Source organism: Cervus elaphus, chromosome 14 (genome assembly GCF_910594005.1).
Source record: "Cervus elaphus chromosome 14, mCerEla1.1, whole genome shotgun sequence".
NCBI classification, from domain to species: Eukaryota; Metazoa; Chordata; class Mammalia; order Artiodactyla; family Cervidae; genus Cervus; species Cervus elaphus.
In genome coordinates, this window is record NC_057828.1 from 56797011 (window position 1) to 56817207 (window position 20197).

The 20197-nt window shown below is 37.0% G+C and overlaps 1 protein-coding gene across 1 annotated transcript in view; it reads right to left on the minus strand.

Moving 5' to 3' along the window:
- SLC9C2 (solute carrier family 9 member C2 (putative)) overlaps window positions 1–20197 on the minus strand; it is an 83410-nt gene that overhangs the window by 17268 nt on the left and 45945 nt on the right. The window contains exons 13-19 of the mRNA XM_043922930.1: window positions 17848–17945; window positions 16494–16613; window positions 10459–10657; window positions 9564–9752; window positions 4793–4942; window positions 4016–4067; window positions 2144–2292 (exon numbers count right to left, since the gene is read on the minus strand). Of these exons, the coding sequence (XP_043778865.1) occupies window positions 2144–2292; window positions 4016–4067; window positions 4793–4942; window positions 9564–9752; window positions 10459–10657; window positions 16494–16613; window positions 17848–17945 (957 nt within the window). The remainder of the gene's footprint in view (window positions 1–2143; window positions 2293–4015; window positions 4068–4792; window positions 4943–9563; window positions 9753–10458; window positions 10658–16493; window positions 16614–17847; window positions 17946–20197) is intronic.

The window sequence follows — 20197 nt, forward strand, 5'->3', positions numbered from 1 at the left end:
TACAAATCTCCCTTACTGAACTCATTACATTGTAGTATTATTATGTTTACTTATCTGTGATATGTAACTTCTGTTGATTGCCTGGATAAATGACTAAATGAAAAAAGAGGAAGAGTGTCCATGGACTTTGGAATCAGTGTTGTACTCATTAAGTATCCAAGTCTCCTCAAGAGTCATGGCACATAGGTATTCAACATATATTTAGTCAGCTAAATTGGCTAGATTTACCTAGCTCCTTACAGCCTGGGATTGATAATTATACCTCTTCAGCCAACAATCAGGCAACTAACAAATAACTGTTGAATGATTGATTTGTCCCTTACCTATCTAAATAAACCTATAGGAAAAAATAAATCTCTCTCTTCATAAGGGCTATTGTTTATTTAACTAACGGGTATCAATCATTCAATTGAATCTTATACAATCTTCAAAGTAATAAAGGAAAAATAGAAAAAAATACAACATGCACAGAGGTGTAACTTGAAGAAAACTAAACCCTTCTCGTCCCTCTGACAGACACTAAGGAAAAATCATATTACCATTTAGTCCTGTGCCATGACCTTATAGAGACTAATGAGGCAGAGTTAAAATGGGAAAAGTTGGCCTGTCCCATGCCTACTTCCCTTCCAGGGCCATGGAGAGAGGGCTATGTTCAGAGAATGTCCTGAAGCACAGCCCAGGTGGCATGTGGTTGAAAAGTACCAGGGACAAGAATAAGCATGTGACACCCAGGAACAGCTTATCATTGGAAACACAGGCAGAATGTGAGATCAGAACTTATATGTTTCTTCTTTATGTTATGAAGCAGATAGACCCTTGTACAGGAGAGAAAAAAGCATTACTATTTGCACAATTCGCAGTCTAGACAGTGGATTTGATAGCCTGGTAGAATTAAACATTAAACACTTTTTCCTCTTATGGTCTTAGTTTTTTGAAAATTTGTAATTTTTCAAAAGTCCATTTATCAGCCAACCACTTAGGGTGTCTCCCCTGTTCCTCTCAAACTCTTCCCTCCCTGATTTCCACGTACACACACACACACACGTGGGTCCCCTCCCACCTATGTTCAGTTCAGTCACTCAGTCGTGTCCGACTCTTTGCGACCCCATGAATTGCAGCACACCAGGCCTCCCTCTCCATCACAAACTCCCGGAGTTTGCTCAAACTCATGCCCATCGAGTCAGTGATGCCATCCAGCCATCTCATCCTCTGTCGTCCCCTTCTCCTCCTGCCCCCAATCCCTCCCAGCATCAGGGTCTTTTCCAATGAGTCAACTCTTCGCATGAGGTGGCCAAAGTATTGGAGCTTCAGCTTCAGCATCAGTCCTTCCAATGCACACCCAGGACTGATCTCCTTCAGGATGGACTGGTTGGATCTCCTTGCAGCCCAAGGGACTCACTCTCAAGAGTCTTCTCCAACACCACAGTTCAAAAGCATCAATTTTTTGGCGCTCATCTTTCCTCACAGTCCAACTCTCACATCCATACATGACTACTGGAAAAACCATAGCCTTGACTAGACAGAGCTTTGTTGGCAAAGTAATGTCTTCGCTTTTTAATATGCTATCTAGGTTGGTCATAACTTTCCTTCCAAGGAGTAAGCGTCTTTTAATTTCATGCCCCCAATCCCTCCCACCTATGTTAACATTATGTAATTACCACTTTCCTTGCTACAGCTGCTGGGACTGGACTGTAGATATTCTACCAGTAGACAGAGAAGCAGAAAAATCTAATGAGTTTGTAAGAGAGAGCCAAAAGAAGATGCCACAGAGGGCAACCCTGATGGGAAATGGAGAAGCTGAAAGCTTTCTAGGTCACTGCTCGAGTCCCTTTCTGAGGCCTGGCCATGTGGTCTGGTTACCATGAAGTCTGTAAGATACTCTGGGTGCTCATGATAAATGTTCCATTTCTTTGTGAAACCTAGCTCAGGTTGGTTCTGTACAACCAAGTGGTTTTGACATAGAGGGAACCAGGTAGCAATGGCACTAGTTGCCATTGGCATTAACAAAGACTTAAACAATTACAGAGTTAACTGTCCTGACTCACCCTTTTCCCAATCTCCCTCCCTCACTCTGCTAGAGGAGCATTTCAGACGTGAGTGTTGGGTTTATGGAATCAAGTAGCATGGGAAATTGCTTACTTACCTTATTCATCTCGAGGCTCTCATATTTATCAATAATGCCTCTAGACGAAAGGAAGGTGAGGCTTTTCAGAGCTTTAGCAATCACATTCCGGATTGCCTGCTTGGTCTTCAAAGCAATGACAACATCACGACCCTCATGCTCTATGAGTCCTGAAGCAAATAAAAGTATCAGTAAGCAAACAATTCAATAACCACAATAGTAATGAATATTTGCATAACAGTTTATAATTTCCAAAGCATTTACTCAATATCTTTTCATTCCTGTTTTGTATAGAACTTGTGAGGCCAGTAGGACTACAGTTATTTTCATCTCCATTTTATAGATGAGAAAATTGAAAAAAGGCTTCCTTCACCAGGTAACAGAAATTCACTCTATCTTTTTCCCAAGGTATCTCCTACATATCTTCATTACAGAATTCATTACATGGTAGTATTATCATTTTTCCTTGTTTGTCTCATCCTTCATATTATATAATTCTTGTTGGTTGGATGAATAAATGACTGAAAGTGTCCCTGGACTTGCACTGGTGGCTCTTTCTGAAATCAAATCACATATTTTTTCTTCTTCAGTGAGCATGAGAAGTCATGAGATGAACTACGAGTCAAGGCTTAAAATGCATCTGTTTCATCCTTGTAATACTAATCTTGAGCACAATGCCTGACATCCGGAAGGGACTCAGTCACTGAAATAAGCTGAGCAGTGAAATGAAGAACAGCATGGTGGAGAGCACAGGAAATCTCACATGGTGTGAGATCTAGCTCAGCTCTTACCAGCCATAGGACCTCAGGGGAGTTAAACTTTCTAAGCCTCAGTTTCATTATCTATAAACAAAGATGATAATAATATTTGCTTCATGGAGTAGTTATAAAGATCAAATGAAATAATGCATATAAAGCCATTAACACAATTCCTGACATAATTAGCATTCAATAGTAGGTTGCAGTAGCAATACAGAAACAGGCATTCTTTCACATGACTGAATCAAGAACACTGGTAATATTCCATACTGACCTAAAACATAAGCTCCTAGGCCCCTAACCTTTAAAAGCATGGAAATAAAAACCTGCCTAATATGTGAATGGAAACAATGGGTCCTGGATTTTCTGAGACGGTGCCAAAATATTCTGACCTATTGTCTCCAAATTTACAATTTCATTCATTAGACCATGTTTTTTCAGTTTTGTTAAGGTAAGTGTGATCCTCATAAATCCATATGGCATCTTACAATGTGGTTATAAAAACAAAGGGACTTTGTTTTCTTTCTTTTACAAAAACATCCATTTGTTAAGGGCATACCAAGTGCCAGGCTCTCTACCAGAAACTATATTCTGGCAAACACTGAGAGCCTGGCCCACAGCCCCCATGTGAGGAAAGCAGATCCAAGAAGTTTTGTATAAAATCCTAGGGCTCCCCCAAATGTTTCAACTCAAGCAGAGTGGCAGTAGATGCTCAAAAACCTTCATCCCTCACAAACTCACTTTGTTTGCGTACTCCTGCAAACAAAGTAGGGCGAAACAAAAACAGCACTCTCTGTCATAGGTAATGTTTTGTGTGTCTTTTTCTTACAACCTTAAGGAATATGATCTTGCCACCTTAACACACTTTTTGCACTTTTCATTCTTGCTTGTATGCACCCATAGCAAATAACAGAACTCCTCTAACTTTCTGCAATTATCTCTTGATATGCTCACACCTCCCACCAGGATCTGAATTTTATGTACACCTGGCCCATTATATGTGTTCAATAAATGCTTATTGAATGAATAAATGAATGAGTCTGTGATTGAATGAAAGCATGAACTTGTTTTCCTTTGGTTAAATTATGGGATTATAAGATGTGATTTTAGGAAATTAGACATCCCAACTACTTACCTAGTTCTTTGACAGCATCTTGTTTGTTGGTTTCCAAAATTTCATATAATTTCTATGACAAATTAATAAAAGTATTAATTTCTAATTATACCAAGTGCATTACTGGCTTTAAAATTTGAGGGGAAAAAAGCATGGTAGAAAACTCTCACTTAATTATCATTTGGGGGAGATATTTAATTCTTCTCTCTTCATAAATTCAGCTGCTTTTCCCAGCCTCATTCTCACAGTGCAATGAATGCTGTGTAGTAGCTTACATAAGTACATAAGTATCACACCTAATATTTCTCAGAAAAGACTAGTGTGCACTTCATTGTGTGCCAAAGAGAATCCTCAGAGATGGCACCCCATTAGAGGGTGTCCAACAGAGCAGCCAACTGGGGAGCCAGTCTACTGGGAGTGCAAAAACAAGTGGAATAATGAAAAATATGGTGTCAGGTAGGTCTTGTTTCCTACAGATAACTCCTGACATAACTGAAGAAATAGCTCCACTCTGGGCTAAACAATCTCTGTTCAATCATACAATTGTTGTTTGTCAAATTCCCACCATGGCCCAGGCATGCCCTTGAGCTTTGAGTCTTCCTGAAGTTTGATAATCAGAGCTGAAATTTAAAGAACAGAAACTGTTCTCTGCAGCACCTCATATCACATAATAAAAAACTGAATCACCTTCACTTGACATAATTTATCTTTTGAGGCAAATACATGCAGAAATGGTCTTAAATTAAATCAATACACCTAAGGGATGTTTTTCCCAAATGACCAGAGCTTGTCTCTCACCTGATCTATTGACTTTCGGCTAGAAATCTGTCTTATTAAAAACTTGGTATCCTCTAGACTTTTGACATAGCCTTTTGTAATACTATATGTCAAGCTGAGGCGCTTTTTGATCTGCACATCTACAATATTTATCAGCAGTGGTATTATTATCTGGAACAATGGAGAGAAAAAAAAACAAAAATTTGATGAGGAAAGGCACCCTCTCAGGCAGATGTTCTCAACATGCCATCTCTAACAAGCTTGTTAGAAACACAAATTCTGAAACATCTACTGCTGAAACACAAATTCTCAGGTCCCACTCCAGACCCACTGAATCAGAAATGCTAGGGACAGGCCCCCAAATCAATGCTTTAACAAGTCTTCCAGGTGTTTCTATGTACGCTCAAGTTTGAGAGCCCCACTCTAAAGAAAAGAAAGCTCAATGAATAACTGGTTCTGTAGCTTTAAGGCGAAGTGCTTACCACTGCCTCTTCCCTTATTCTCCGTACTCCCAGTTTTCAGAAGACTCCCAGTTTTCAGAGAGGTCACCCCAATAACCTGGACAGTAGTTACCAACAGAATAAATCTCTCTACACCTCAGTTTCTTCACTTGCAAGACAAGGAATTTAGGGTGATCTGAGATTCTCCTTAGCTCTAAATTTCTCAAATGACAAGCTGAAGCAGGAGAGTACAGTGACTAAAGGGAGTGGGATTTTAAATAAGAACCTCCCTGGGTTCAAATAGCAGCTCTCTGCTACTCACAGTGCTGTGACCTTGAACAGGTTACTTAGGGACTCCAAGGACTCAGCGTCCTTATCTGTTCAATGAGGATGATAACACCTAAGTACCAGGATTCCCAAGGAGCTGCCCCTCACAAGCAATGCAGTCAATCACAGAAGCACAACAGAGTCCAGGGAGCATGGCGAAGGGCCAAGTAACACAAGGTGAAGACGTGATCAGGAAAAGAACATCACAGGGAAGGAACCACAAGAGCAGAGAAAGCAGAGCTTTTCTTAAACTGTTATTTTGGTTGTGAAACTTTGGGGAGAAGAGGAGATATTGAAGAGGGTTTCTTTTTATAAAGTTTTATTCCATGATGCACTGGCTGATCTAAAGTAAAGTTCTTCAATATTCTTCCAGGCTTTCCAATACAGATTTGCTATTTTTGAAAACCTCACTCGGCTGAGACTGGCTACTAGGACACCTAACTTGATAAAGTGGAGACACCTACTTCACAGTATTGTAACAATTTAACTAGATATGTATGTAAAGTGGTCTGCACACATCCTGGAACACAGTGCCCAGTTTAAAAAAAAAAAAAAAAAGCTACTCATGATTATATTTACTTAACTACACTCCACTAGGATTTGTCAGAGCACGCTGAACAGAAATAGCAAATGGTTCACACTGTAAACAGGATTGACTTCTATAATAATACATCTTTAAATCTTTACTTCACTCAGAGAGACTTTTTGCAAAGTATTCCTTCTCAGATACTTATTTTACACTCATCTGCATAAGATCCCAGTGTAAAAACTGATTACTTATGAAAGTCTCTACCTTCTGTATTAAGACTTAGCCTCACTCTACATATCCTAGAATAGTTTGTATTATAATGAGATTATACCCTACATGGGCACGTTGCTCTAAACTCAGCTCATAAGGAAAAAATAATAAATAATCAAAATTACCCCTTAAGTAGGTGTTATGTATATAACTATTAAAGTTACTCTTATGAATATTAAAGAGTGGTAACATACTTTATTTCTATTCTATATTAAGTATATATATGGTGGTGCTTTAGTCACTAAGTTGTGTCCAACTCTTGCGATCTCATGGACTGCAGTCCGCCAGGCTCCCCTGTCCATGGGATTTTCCAGACAAGAATACTGGAGTGGGTTGCCATTTCCTTCTCCAGGGGATCTTCCCAACCCAGGAATAGAACCCGAGTCTCCTGCACTGCAGGTGGTGTCCTGCATTGCAGGCAGATTCTTTATTGACTGAGGCACCAAGAAAGCCCTAAGTATATATACACTTAATATAGAATAAAGGAAGGAACAAAAAAAGAAAAGTCAACAAGCACAGGTCTGGGCATTCAGACAATTCTGCCTAAGACAACTATTAAATTTCTTGGCAAATAGGGACCAGGTGGCAGATTCTAATGTCTGCCTTTCACCGTCAGGGTTTAGAGTAATACTTTTTAATATTAAGTCTATATATCTTCAATACATACTAATAGATTTATTTGATGTAATAAGAATTGTTGTTTATTCACCAAGTCATGTCTGACTCTTTGGTGACCCCATGAACTGTAGCCTGCCAGGTTCCTCTGTCCATGGGATCTCCTAGGCAAGAATACTGGAATAGGTTGCCATTTTCTTCTCCAAGGGATCTTTCTGACCCAGGGATGGAACCTGCATCTCCTGCTTTGGCAGGCAGATTCTTTACCACTGAGCCACCACGGAAGCTCCCGAATAAGAATTAAGCAACTCAAAAATGTGGAGTGGCAAGAGAACTCATCGAAAGCTCCCAAGTTAAAAGCTTATATTAATATCATGCAACTCCACTGGAAAAAGAGAAAGGATGCTTAAGAACTGAGACTGAAAAATCTGAAGATCTACTTTCAGAATCAAAATGAGAGCCATGAAAAGAAGAAATGAAGAAATGGTCATTGTTAAGGAGACTGTTGCACTCATCTCACACGCCAGTAAAGTAATGCTCAAAATTCTCCAAGCCAGGCTTCGGCAATACGTGAACCGTGAACTTCCAGAAGGTCAAGCTGGTTTAAGAAAAGGCAGAGGAACCAGAGATCAAATTGCCAGCATCTGCTGGATCATCGAAAAAGCAAGAGAGTTCCAGAAAAACATCTATTTCTGCTTTATTGACTACGCCAAAGCCTTTGACTGTGGATCACAATAAACTGTGGAAAATTCTGAAAGGGATGGGAATACCAGACCACCTGGCCTGCCTCTTGAGAAACCTATATGCAGGTCAGGAAGCAACAGTTAGAACTAGACATGGAAGAACAGACTGGTTCCAAATAGGAAAAGGAGTACATCAAGGCTGTATATTGTCACCCTGCTTATTTAACTTATATGCAGAGTACATCATGAGAAACGCTGGACTGGAGGAAGCACAAGCTGGAATCAAGATTGCCGGGAGAAATATCAATAACCTCAGATATGCAGATGACACCACCCTTATGGCAGAAAGTGAAGAGGAACTAAAAAGCCTCTTGATGAAAGTGAAAGAGGAGAGTGAAAAAGTTGGCTTAAAGCTCAACATTCAGAAAACTAAGATCATGGCATCCAGTCCCATCACTTCATGGCAAATAGATGGGGAAACAGTGGAGACAGTGGCTGACTTTATTTTTGGGGCTCCAAAATTACTGCAGATGGTGATTGCAGCCATGAAATTAAAAGACACTTACTCCTTGGAAGGAAAGTTATGACCAACCTAGATAGCATATTAAAAAGCAGAGACATTACTTTGCCAACAAAGGTCCATCTGGTCAAGGCTATGGTTTTTCCAGTGGTCATGTATGGATGTGAGAGTTGGACTGAGAAGAAAGCTGAGCACCAAAAAATTGATGCTTTTGAACTGTGGTGTTGGAGAAGACTCTTGAGAGTCCCTTGGACTGCAAGGAGATCCAACCAGTCCATCCTAAAGGAGATCAGTCCTGGGTGTTCATTGGAAGGAAGGACTGATGCTGAAGCTGAAGCTCCAATACTTTGGCCACCTCATGTGAAGAGCTGACTCACTGGAAAAGACCCTGATGCTGGGAGGGATTGGGGGCAGGAGCAGAAGGGGACTACAGAGGATGAGATGGCTGGATGGCATCACTGACTCGATGGACATGAGTTTGGGTAAACTCCAGGAGTTGGTGATGGACAGGGAGGCCTGGTGTGCTGCGATTCATGGGGTTGCAAAGAGTCGAACATGACTGAGCGACTGAACTGAACTGAACTGAAGGAGACTGAAGGCCACAGTAAAACTGAACTTCATAGGCAGCAGGCTAAGGAAGTAGTATGTACTCTAGAGTAAATGTTTTATGTCCTGTACAGTTAGGGCTTTATGAGAAAATTTTACTAAAACTTGGAGAACTTGTTTCCAGGTTATCTTGCTTCAAGTGGTGCTATCATTTTCATTTATTCATTCAATACATGATTTTGTAAGTACTTACACAGGTGGCACTAGTGGTAAAGATCCTGCCTGCCAGGGCAGGAGACAAAAGAGACAGAGGTTCAATCCCTGTGTCAGGAAGATCATCTGGAGTAAGAGATGGCAACCCACTCTAGTGTTCTTGACTGAAGAATCCCATGGAGAGAGGAGCCTGGTGGGCTACAGTCCATGGGATTGCAAAGAATCGGACACAACTGAGCGACTAACACTTTCATTTTCATATACTAGGTATCATTCTAGGTTACATCAGTAACCAAAACAAAGACCCTTACCTCATGGAAAGTACATACAACATATAGTAAAAAGGTGGTAAGTGCTATGCAGAAAAAATTAAGCAAATGAAGAGGGATCAAGGAGATGGGGTGGAAAGTTGGGAGTATGGAGGGCAGGTTGCCATTTTACGTAGCATGGTCAGGGAAGGCCTTCTCCATGAGAAGGTGAGAGTTGAGCAATGACTTGAAGGAGTGAGAGGGTGAACCAAGCAGATACCTGTGGAGAGAGGGTTCCAGGAGAAAAGATAGCTCCCTCCCTCATTTCTTCTAAAACAATGAGTTTTCTTAATTCAGTTGACAAATAGTATAGAAAAAAAAATTTTAATGTGAAATTTTACCTTGAGAAGAGGAAAAAATCTAATTATTCTGAAATAACCTATTATTACTGTAAACTGAATAAGAATCAAGTTGTCTGGTCTCAGTCTCACAAAGTATATACAAAATACATCAACAATTCCAATAAGCACAATAAAAAATTCCAAAGTATTCCAGTGTTGATGAAAATATTTCTTTTTCAAAATTATTATCTGTTTAGAGAACATATAGAACATACATCATTTCATAGCAGTATACAAAGGTGGGGAGAGGGACTCTTAAAAATTAACAGTTAAATGCTCAACTACAAATGCATTACATTCCAAAAGCTGGGTTTTAAGTCATTCATTTGAAATTCAAAAAAATCCTTTATAAATGTATGACATCAAAGGGTATAATTTGATTTAAAATATATATAATCTATTATGAAGCTGCAACACCAAAGAAAAGCAATGAAAAATAGTGAATTAATTCACTGAAACACTATTAATTATAATTAAAGTATGAAACAGTATGCTGATAAATCATCTTTGAAGCATTTATCCTAAAAAGTGGTCTTCATCTTATATCATGATAAGAACCTGCAAACTATTTTTCTTTTATTCATTTATTTATTCTTTGTATCCTTACAAGGAGTATTTGAGGAAAACATCAAATGTCTAGATTTTCAATTCTCTTTTATGTGATCTTTGAGATTCTCTCCACTTTTATGATACTTCTCTTATCTGATATCCAAGATTGTGACTATTATACTGATTTCACTCAGAAAACTCAAAAAGAGTACTAAAATTCCCATAATTGTATCAACTATTACAGCAAAAGGCTTCTGGTAGGAATTATTCCAATAAAATGACAAAAATAGATTCAAGCTATCTAAATCATTCTTTTTATAGGATACATTTCTATTTTAAATGGTACCTTCAATGCTGATTCTAACAGATATAAACATACAAAATAGTAGTTTATGAATATCAGTCCTGACACATTTAATTTTCTTGCCATTGGCCACAGGTGCATTATCATAGGATAAATGTACATTATTCCTATAATATGTTCTGCATTTTCAAATTCTTCTGAAAATACAATGTGATATATAAATATAAGAAATCTATTATGCCTGAAAAAAAAAGAGATCAAATAAAATGTCAGGTCACTTTAAGAGTATAAAAATTAAAATCTGAAGTTTATTTGTTTAAGTAAATATTAACATTTATTTGAAGAAAGATATAAAATAATATAAAATAATAGATAATTAAAATTTAAAACATACTTTCTATATATAGAAATCATAAGGGAAAAAGATAAAAATATGGCTCTTGGTAATCTATATCAAGGCTGGGGAGCTTTTTTTTTTAAGTTAATATCTTATACTTATCATTCACATAAGTAGAAAAAAGGCTTTCATTACCTCTGTAAAAACATTAAGTACTGTAAATACATATTCATTTAGGAGGGGTAGTATTTTGGGGAGGGGGTGTTTTTCCTCCAGTTTCTTAAGATGTAATTGACATACAGCACTGTATAAGTTTTAAAGTATACAACTTTATGATTTGATGTACGTACATCATGAAATGATTATCACAATAAGTTTAGTGAACATCCTTCATCTCATATGGATATAAAATTAAAGAAACAGAACATTTTTTCCTTTGAGAGGAGAACTTTTAGGATTTACTCCTTTAACAACTTTCATATATAACATACAGAAGTGTTCATTATATTTATCATGTTGCATATGACATTCCTAGTACTTATTTATCTTATAAATGAAAATTGTACTTTTTGACAGTCTTCATCCAATTCCCTCTCCTACCCCACACCTCTGGTAAGCATAAATTTGATCTTTTTTGCTAAGAGTTTGCTTTGTTTTTAAAGTATAATTGACCTATAACACATTAGTTCCTATTACACAACACACTGATTCAGTATTTTTAGACATTTCAAAATAATAACTCCAATAAGTCTAGCTATGATATGCTACCATACAAAGATATTACATTGTTACTGACTATATTCCCCACACTGTACACTTCATGTTTGTTACTCAATTATTTTGCCACTGGAATTTTGTACTCTTTCACTTCCCTCACTATTTCTTTCTTCCCCCAACCACTCCCTTCTGGACACTACCTATTCATTCTCTTTATCTAAGATTATTTCTCTTTCACTAAGTTTATTCATTTGTTTTGTTTTTTAAAATCCACATATAAGTGAAATCACACAGTATTTGACTTTCTCTGTCTGACTTCACTTAGTATAATACCATCTAGGTGCATCCATTTGGCATTCTTTATTAGGGCTGAGGAATATTTCATTATACATACATATGAATATACATTTGTTGTTGTTGTTCAGTCACTAAGTTGTGTCCAGCTCTTTGCAACCCCATGGACTGCAGCACGTCAGGCTTCCCTGTCCTTCACTGTCTCTCTGAGTCTGCTCAAATTCATGTACATTGAATCAGTGATGCTATCTAATCAACTCATCCTCTGCCACCCCCTTCTCCTTTTGCCTTCAATCTTTCCCAGCATCAGGGTCTTTTCCAGTGAGTTGGCTTTTCACATCAGGTAGCCGAAGTACTAGAGCTTCAGCTTCAGCATCAGTCCTTCCAATGAGTATTCAGGGTTGATTTCCTTTAGGATTGACTGGTTTGATCTCCTTGCAGTACAAGGGACTCTCAAGAGTCTTCTCCAGCACTACAGTTCAAAAGCATCAATTCTTTGGCCCTCAGTCTTCTTTATGGTCCAACTTTCGCATGGGTACATGACTACTGGAAAAATCATAGCTTTGACTATATGGACTTTTGTCAGCAAAGCGATGTCTCTGCTTTTTAATATGCTGTCTAGGTTTGTCATAGCTTTCCTTCCAAGAAGCAAACATCTTTTAATTTCATGGCTGCAGCCACCATCCACAGTGATTTTGGAGCCCAAGATATAGTCTGTCACTATTTCCACTTTCCCCAGCTTTTATTTGCCATGAAGCGATGGGACTGGATGCCATGCCATGAAGTGATGGGACTGGATGCCATATATATCCATATATATATATATATATATATATCCATTCATCTTCTTTTTACATTCCTATCAATGGGCATTTAGGTTGTCTCCATATCTTGGCTATTAAAAATAATGCTACGATGAACATAAGGTGCACATATCTTTTCTAATTAGTGATCTCCTTTTCTACAGATAAATACCCAGGAGTGGAAATGGTAGTTCTATTTCTAATTTGTTGAAGAATCTCCATACTATCTTCCACAGTGGCTATACCAATTTACATTTCAATCAACAGTGCATGAGGGTTCCCTTTTTGCCGTATCCTCCCCACACTTGATATTTATCTTTTTGATAATAGCCATTCTGACAAGTGTGAGATGATATGTCATTGTGGTTTTGATTTGCATTTCCCTGATGATTGATGATGCTGAGCATCTTTTCATGTGCCCACAGGTCATCTGTATGTCTTCTTTGGAAAATGTCTATTCATATTCTATGCCCTTGTTAAATCAGGTTATTCGGCTTTTTTTTTTTTAATGTTCTTTGTATGTGTGCTTTGTGCTAAGCTGCTTCAGTTGTGTCCAACTCTTTGCAACCCCATGGACTATAGCCCGCCAGGCTCCTCTGTCCATGGGATTCTTCAGGCCAGAACACTGGAGTGGGTTGCCATGCCCTTCTCCAGGGATCTTCCAGATGCAGGAAATGAACCCACATCTCTTACATCTCCTGCATTGGCGGGTGGATCCTTTACCACTAGCACCACCTGGGAAAACTGTTCTTTGTATAATTTGGCTATTAACCCCTTATAGAATATATTGTTTGCAAATATCTTTTCCCATTCAGTAGGTGTTTTTTTTTATTTTGTTGATAGCTTCTTTAACTGTGCAGAAAGTTTTTAGTTTGATGTAGTCCCATTTGTTTATTTTTGCTTTTGTTTTTCTTGCCTAAGGCCACATACACACACAAAAATCAGACAAATGTCAATGGGTTTACTGCCTGTGTTTTCTCCTAGAAGTTTTACAGTGTCAGGTATTACATTTAAATCTTTAACCCATTTTGAATTTATTTTTGTACATGGTGTAAAAGGGTAGTCCAGATTGATTTTTTTGGTTATAGCTGTACAGTTTCCCCAACAGCATTTATTTAAAAACTGTCTTTCCTTATTGCATATTCTTGCCTTATTGTCATAGATTAATTGACCATATAAGGGTTTGTTCATTTCTGGGCTCTCTATTCTGTTCTGCTGACCCATGTGTCAGTTTTTATGCCAGCACCATTCTGTTTTGATTACTGTAGCTTTATAGTATAGTCTGAAGTCAGAAAGAATGATACCTCCAGCTTTGTTTTTTCTCAATATTGTTTTGGCTATTCAGGGTCTTTTGTGTTTCCATACAAATTTTAGAATTATTTGTTCTAGTTCTGGGAAAAATGTATTTTATAGGGATTGCACTCAATCCATAGATTGCTTTGAGGAGTATGGTCATTTTAACAAAATTAGTTCTTCCAATCCATAAACATGGTGCATCCTTCCATTTGTTTGTGTTGCTTCAATTTCTTTCATCAGTGTCTTATAGTTTTCAAGTACAGGTCTTTTACCTCCTTAATTAGATGTATGCCTAGGTATTTTATTCTTTTTTGACATAATTGCAAATGGGATTATTTTATTAATTTCTCTTTTTGACAGTTCATTGTTAGTATATAGAAGTGAAACAGATTTTTAAAAATTATTTTTGTATCCTGCAACTCTACCAAGTTCAGAGATGAATTTCAGTAGTTTTTTGGTGGCATCTTTAGGATTTTTTATGTATAGCATCACATTATCTGCAAACAGTGACAGTCTTACTTCTCCCTTTCCAATTTGGATTCTTTTTATTTATTTTCTTATCTGATTACTGTGGCTAGGACTTCCAACATTGTGTTGAATAAAAGTAGCAAGAGTAGACTTTTGTTTTGTTCCTGATCTTAGAAGAAATGCTTTTCACTGTTGAGTTTGATGTTAACTGTGGGACTGTCACATATGACCTTTATGATGTTGAAGTGTGTTCCCTCTATATCCATTTTGCTGAGAGTTAAATTTTGTCAAAATTTTTTTCCATATATATTGAAATTATATGATTTTTATTCTTCAATTTGTTAATGTGGTGTATCTCACCAATTAGTTTGCAAACATGAACCATCTTTGCATCCTTGGGATAAATCCTACTTAATCATAGTGTATGATCCTTTTAATGTTATTTTAATTTGGTTTGCTAATATTTTGTCAAGGATTTTTGCATGTGTGTTCATCAGGGATACTGGCCTATAATTTCCTCTTTCATGTGATATCTTTGTCTGGTTTTGGTATCACGGTGATGTTGGTCTTCTAGAATGATTTCAGAGGTGTTCCTTCCTCTGCCATCTTTTGGAATAGTTTGATAGGAATATGTGTTAACTCTTCTCTAAATTTTTATCTGTGAAGTCATGTGGTCCTGGAATTTTGTTTGTTGGGAGTTTAATTACTGATTCAATTTCATATTGAATTGGTACTAGTAATTGGTCTATTCATATTTTATACTTCTTCCTGCTTCAGTCTTAGGAGATTGTACCTTTCTAAGAAATTGTCTATTTCTTCTACATTCTCCATTTTATTGGCATATAACTGTAGGGATTTCTTATGATCCTTTGTATTGCTTTAATTTCAATTGTAACTTCTTTTTCATTTCTGACTTTATTGATCTGGTCCCTCTTTTTCTTGATGAGTTGGGCTGAAGGTTTGTCAGTTTTGTTTGTCTTTTCAAAGAACCAGCTCTTAAGTTTCATTTATCTTTGCCATTGCTTTTTAGTATCTTTTTCAGTTATCTCTGCTCTGATATTTATGATTTCTTCCTTCCTATTATGTTTGAGTTTTGTCTGTTCTTCTTTTTCTAGCTCCTTTAGGTGTGTAGGGTAGGATTATTTAAGATTTGTCTGAAGAGCATTTTTTAAAAATCAAGACTAATAATAGCACACAGGAATAATGCAAAGATTCATACATCAAAAGCAAGAAACAAATAAATTTAGAGAAAAACATCAGTATTGATTAAAATTAGGAACAGGACAAAATATTTTACTTAATAATTACTATGACATATTTCTAAAAAAAAAATAATAATAATTACTATGACATATTTCTAAAATTCTTTCTATTCATCCAAAGTAGAAAATGACAAAAAGATGTTACATAGATATATGTCAAAACCCTAGGGTTTTAATTTTTTATATTTTTCTATAAACTTAATAAATCAAAGACAGTAAGAAAAATGACCATAATTTACTATGAAAAGTATGTTAACACCCATTTAAAATTTATTAACATTAATGGTCCCAGTGTCTTCTCATCTGACATGTTTTGTTAGTAGAAAAATATTGTCTTTCTGGCCTAAAAAGTGTGTAAGTTCACAATTTATATAACCAAAGAGTCTACACAAGTTAAGTAAAATACATATCTTATGATATTTTGGACAATGACTGTAGGTGTTTATTAAGGCCATGCTGTGTTTTTACTAACTATAGACATCAACAGAACCATCCCATGCCACAGTTGAAATTAATTTCATGCCCATGAAATTAAGTTGAGAGTTAAATCTAGTCTTTGAGTTTGCTATTTCTCACCCATAAGCACCCCAGAAGAATATGAAAGAAGTCCAACATGTAATGTGACACTAAGACAAGACTATTATGACTTGAAGAACCCAAATATAACCATCTTTTTCTTCTTTTTTCTACCCACATTCTACTAGAGGTGTCAATGAAATTGCTAAAACAGAATGGAAAAAGAGAAGTAAGCACTCTGCTGCTTCCCTACTCAATCAATAAGAGTTGACTATAATATTAGTTGAGGTTTTTTCTTTAGGAAAAATCAAGGTAGCCTATTTTAACAATGTAGAAAAGGTCATATATTCAAGTACATTGCTATTAAAGGTTCACAGTACTTACCCATATAGAATAGCAGATGTCTTATCTTTATGATATTCCAAGAAAGTTAATGTGTGTTTAAACTTCACAAGCCAACTTCTAGCTCTTACATAAGTTGAAACATCATAAATACTCATGAATCTAACAGAGAAAAAAATATATACATGATGAAAACCAAGTGCTATACCTTTGGGTAATATAAAATGGAAAAGTTATACTAAATATAAATATAATATACATTTATTAAATACGCCTCTGTATCCACCCACCTAACCACCCATGGTCATGGAACAGAAACAATTTTAGCATGAGACCCCTAAAGTCTACGTCCCTGAAACTTTTCTGACCTTAGGTAGAATATAATTAAAACTCTTCCAGCCCAATTCTTTGAGGTTCAAAATCAAGCTTCCTTTTGTCATGCCTTGCCTAGCCCAAGATTCTCCTTGGCCCTGAACTCCCTATCCTTCCCAAACTTTATTTAGGAACTGATGCTACATCTCCCAAATATATTACCAGGCTGATGAAATGTTAACTATCACCCAGAAAGAATCTCCTAAAGTTGCTCTATAACTTTGTCTTCGAACATTCATTATCTAATGTTTACCAGAACTGTAACCGGATATCAATATATCTCTAAGATACTGAGCTTTTCCCAACATATTTAATTGCATCTATCAGTCCCATGCACACACACATGCTCAGTCGGGTCCAATTCTTTGTGACTCTATGGACTGTAGCCTGCCAGGCTCCTCTGTCCATGCGATTCTCCAGGCATGAATACTGGAATGGGTTGCCATTTCCTACACCAAAGGATCTTCCTGACTCAGGAATTGAATCTGCATCTCTCACGTCTCCTGCATTGACAGGCAGATTTTTTACCACTGAGCCACCTAGGAAGTCCCTATCAATTTCATAGGCTGGATTAATTCCTCCAAATCCTGCTCCACACCAGGGAGCAATTTAATAGTAGGCTCCAGGCCTTCTTACCTCCCCTATGCAGTAATTTAGTGAATACAATATAAAGACAAAAGAATTATAATCATAATTAAAACTACGTGGGTTCTTTTTAATAGCTCCCCTTTCCTCTCATATAATTGCTCTGCAGTTAAATCTTCCTCCAGAAACTCCCAATGTCATCAAACTCATGAATCTTCAGGGAGAAAAGTATAAACAAGTAAACTAGGAAGTAGATGGATAGATGGATGGACAGACAGAGAGATAAGATTTAAAAAATGGATCAATCTAAAGCAATTATCCTTCAGTTAAAAAATAAATTTAAAAAAAGATTGATCAATCTGGACACTCAGCTGTCTTCATTCTTTATCACATACCCATTCAATTTTGGAAATATCAATTAAAGAAACATTATACTTACTTTCCTTGGATGTGGCAATAGCTTTTGGTTGCACCAATTAATGTCCGGGCTGCCTCGACACTAAGGACTCCATCATTACACTGCTTTTCAAAGCTACTCTAAACATAAAATTTTAAATAAAAATTACAAAGGACAAAAACATTAGTGAAATGTACTCTACTTGACCTTTACATAGCCCTCATTATTATTATTGAACTCAGTATATTAAAGTATACTTTTCAAAAACTATAGCAAGAAATAAATTTCATTCAATTTGAATATTTACAGAATATGCAATTTTTGCAAAGTACTCCCTTGGATGTTATAAAAGACACAAAGATTTCTGGCTTCAGGAACCCCAAAATCTATACAGCTCAAAGAGTTTACTTTAGATGTTCAACATCACTAATTATTAGAGAAAAGGCAAATCCAAACCACAGGGAGGTATCACCTCGTATGGGTCAGAATGACTGTCATCAAAAAAGGCTACAAGTAATAAATGCTGGAGAAAGTGTGTGGAGAAAACAGAACCCTTGTACACTATTGGTATGAAATGTAAATTGGTGCATCCACTATGAAGAACAGTATGCAAGTTCCTTAAAAAATAAAAAATAGAGCTACCATATGATCTAGTAATCTTACTTCTGGGTATATAGCCCAAAAACCCCAAAACTCTATTTCAAAAAGATACACGCACCCCAACATTCACAGCAGCACTATTTACAATCACCAAGACACAGAAACAACCCAAGTGCCCACTAACACAGTTGGCTTAAGAAGATATGACTATATTATATATATATATATATATATGTAAATACATCATGGAACATACATATATCATTAAATATGTATATAATAGAGTATATATATAATGAAATATTACTCAACCATATAAGATAATGAAATATGCCATTTGCAGCAACTTGGGTCATCCTAGAGATTATCATGGAGAAGGCAATGGCAACCCACTCCAGTACTCTTGCCTGGAAAATCCCATGGACGGAGGAGCCTGGTAGGCTGCAGTCCATGGGGTCACTAGGAGTTGGACATGACTGAACGACTTCACTTTCACTTTTCACTTTCATGCATTGGAGAAGGAAATGGCAACCCACTCAGTGTTCTTGCCTGGAGAATCCCAGGGACTGGGGAGCCTGGTGGGCTACCGTCTATGGGGTTGCACAAAGTCGGACATGACTGAAGTGACTTAGCAACAGCAGCAGCAGAGATTATCAAAATAAGTGAAGCAAGTCAGACAAATATTCTATCACTTAAATGTGGAATCTAAAATATAATATAAATGAATCTATATACAAAATGGAAACAGACTCACAGACATAGAAAACAAGCTTATAGTTACCCAAAAGGAAAGGGAGGAGGACAAATTAGGAATATTATACTCATAGATATAAACTACAATACATAAAATAGATAAGCAACAAGGATTTACTGTATAGCAAAGGAAATTATATTCAACATCTTGTAATAACCTATAATGAAATATAATCTGAAAAAACTGAACCACTATGCTGTATGCTTAAAACTAACACAACATTGTAAATCAAATATATTTCAATTTCTTTAAAAAAATAACATGGAGTGGATCACTACATGGGATTATTGCTTTAAAATGTAAATGTGGTAGGGCAGTATAACAATGGTCCCAATGAAACATAGCTGCCCATGTCTGTTTGTAACTAACATTGCTGCTCTTCCCTTCAAAGGTAGGCTCTTCTTTACTCATTGAATCTGGGCTAGCTTTGGGATTTACTTTGACTAACTGAATGGGAGTAAAAATGATGTTATTCCACTTCCAGAGCCTAGGAGATAGAGGCCTTGCAGCTCCTCTTCTCACCCTGTTGGAACCCAGAGATCACCATGTAGTGAAGAAGCCCAGTTCACTCTACTGGAAGATAGGAGGCCATGTGAAGGAGATCCAAAGTGCCCTGAAATACAACATAGTCAACTGCCAAATCTGTGAGTAAGGACATGTTGGACCCTCCAACCCCAATTGAACTAAGATGGTAGCCGACACATGAGTGGTCCCAAGCAAGACCAGCAACAAAATCATCCAGATTGCCAACCCACAGAACTGTGAGAAATACCAAATCATTGTTTTCAGCCACTAAATTCTGTAGTATAGCAAAGGCTAACCAAAACAGAAATCAGTACCAATTGCGGACCGTCTCCATGACAAAAAGCTAGACCATGTGTTGTTAGTATTGGGACTAGGTGGTGAGCAGAGGCTAGAAAGGCAATGAGGAGACTGGAAGTTGGAAAAGCAGTGAGAAAACTGATATAGAAGGCTGGAGGGAGGCAGTTGTGCTATGACGAGCCAGCACAACTGGCAATACTGTCACCTAAGGCAATT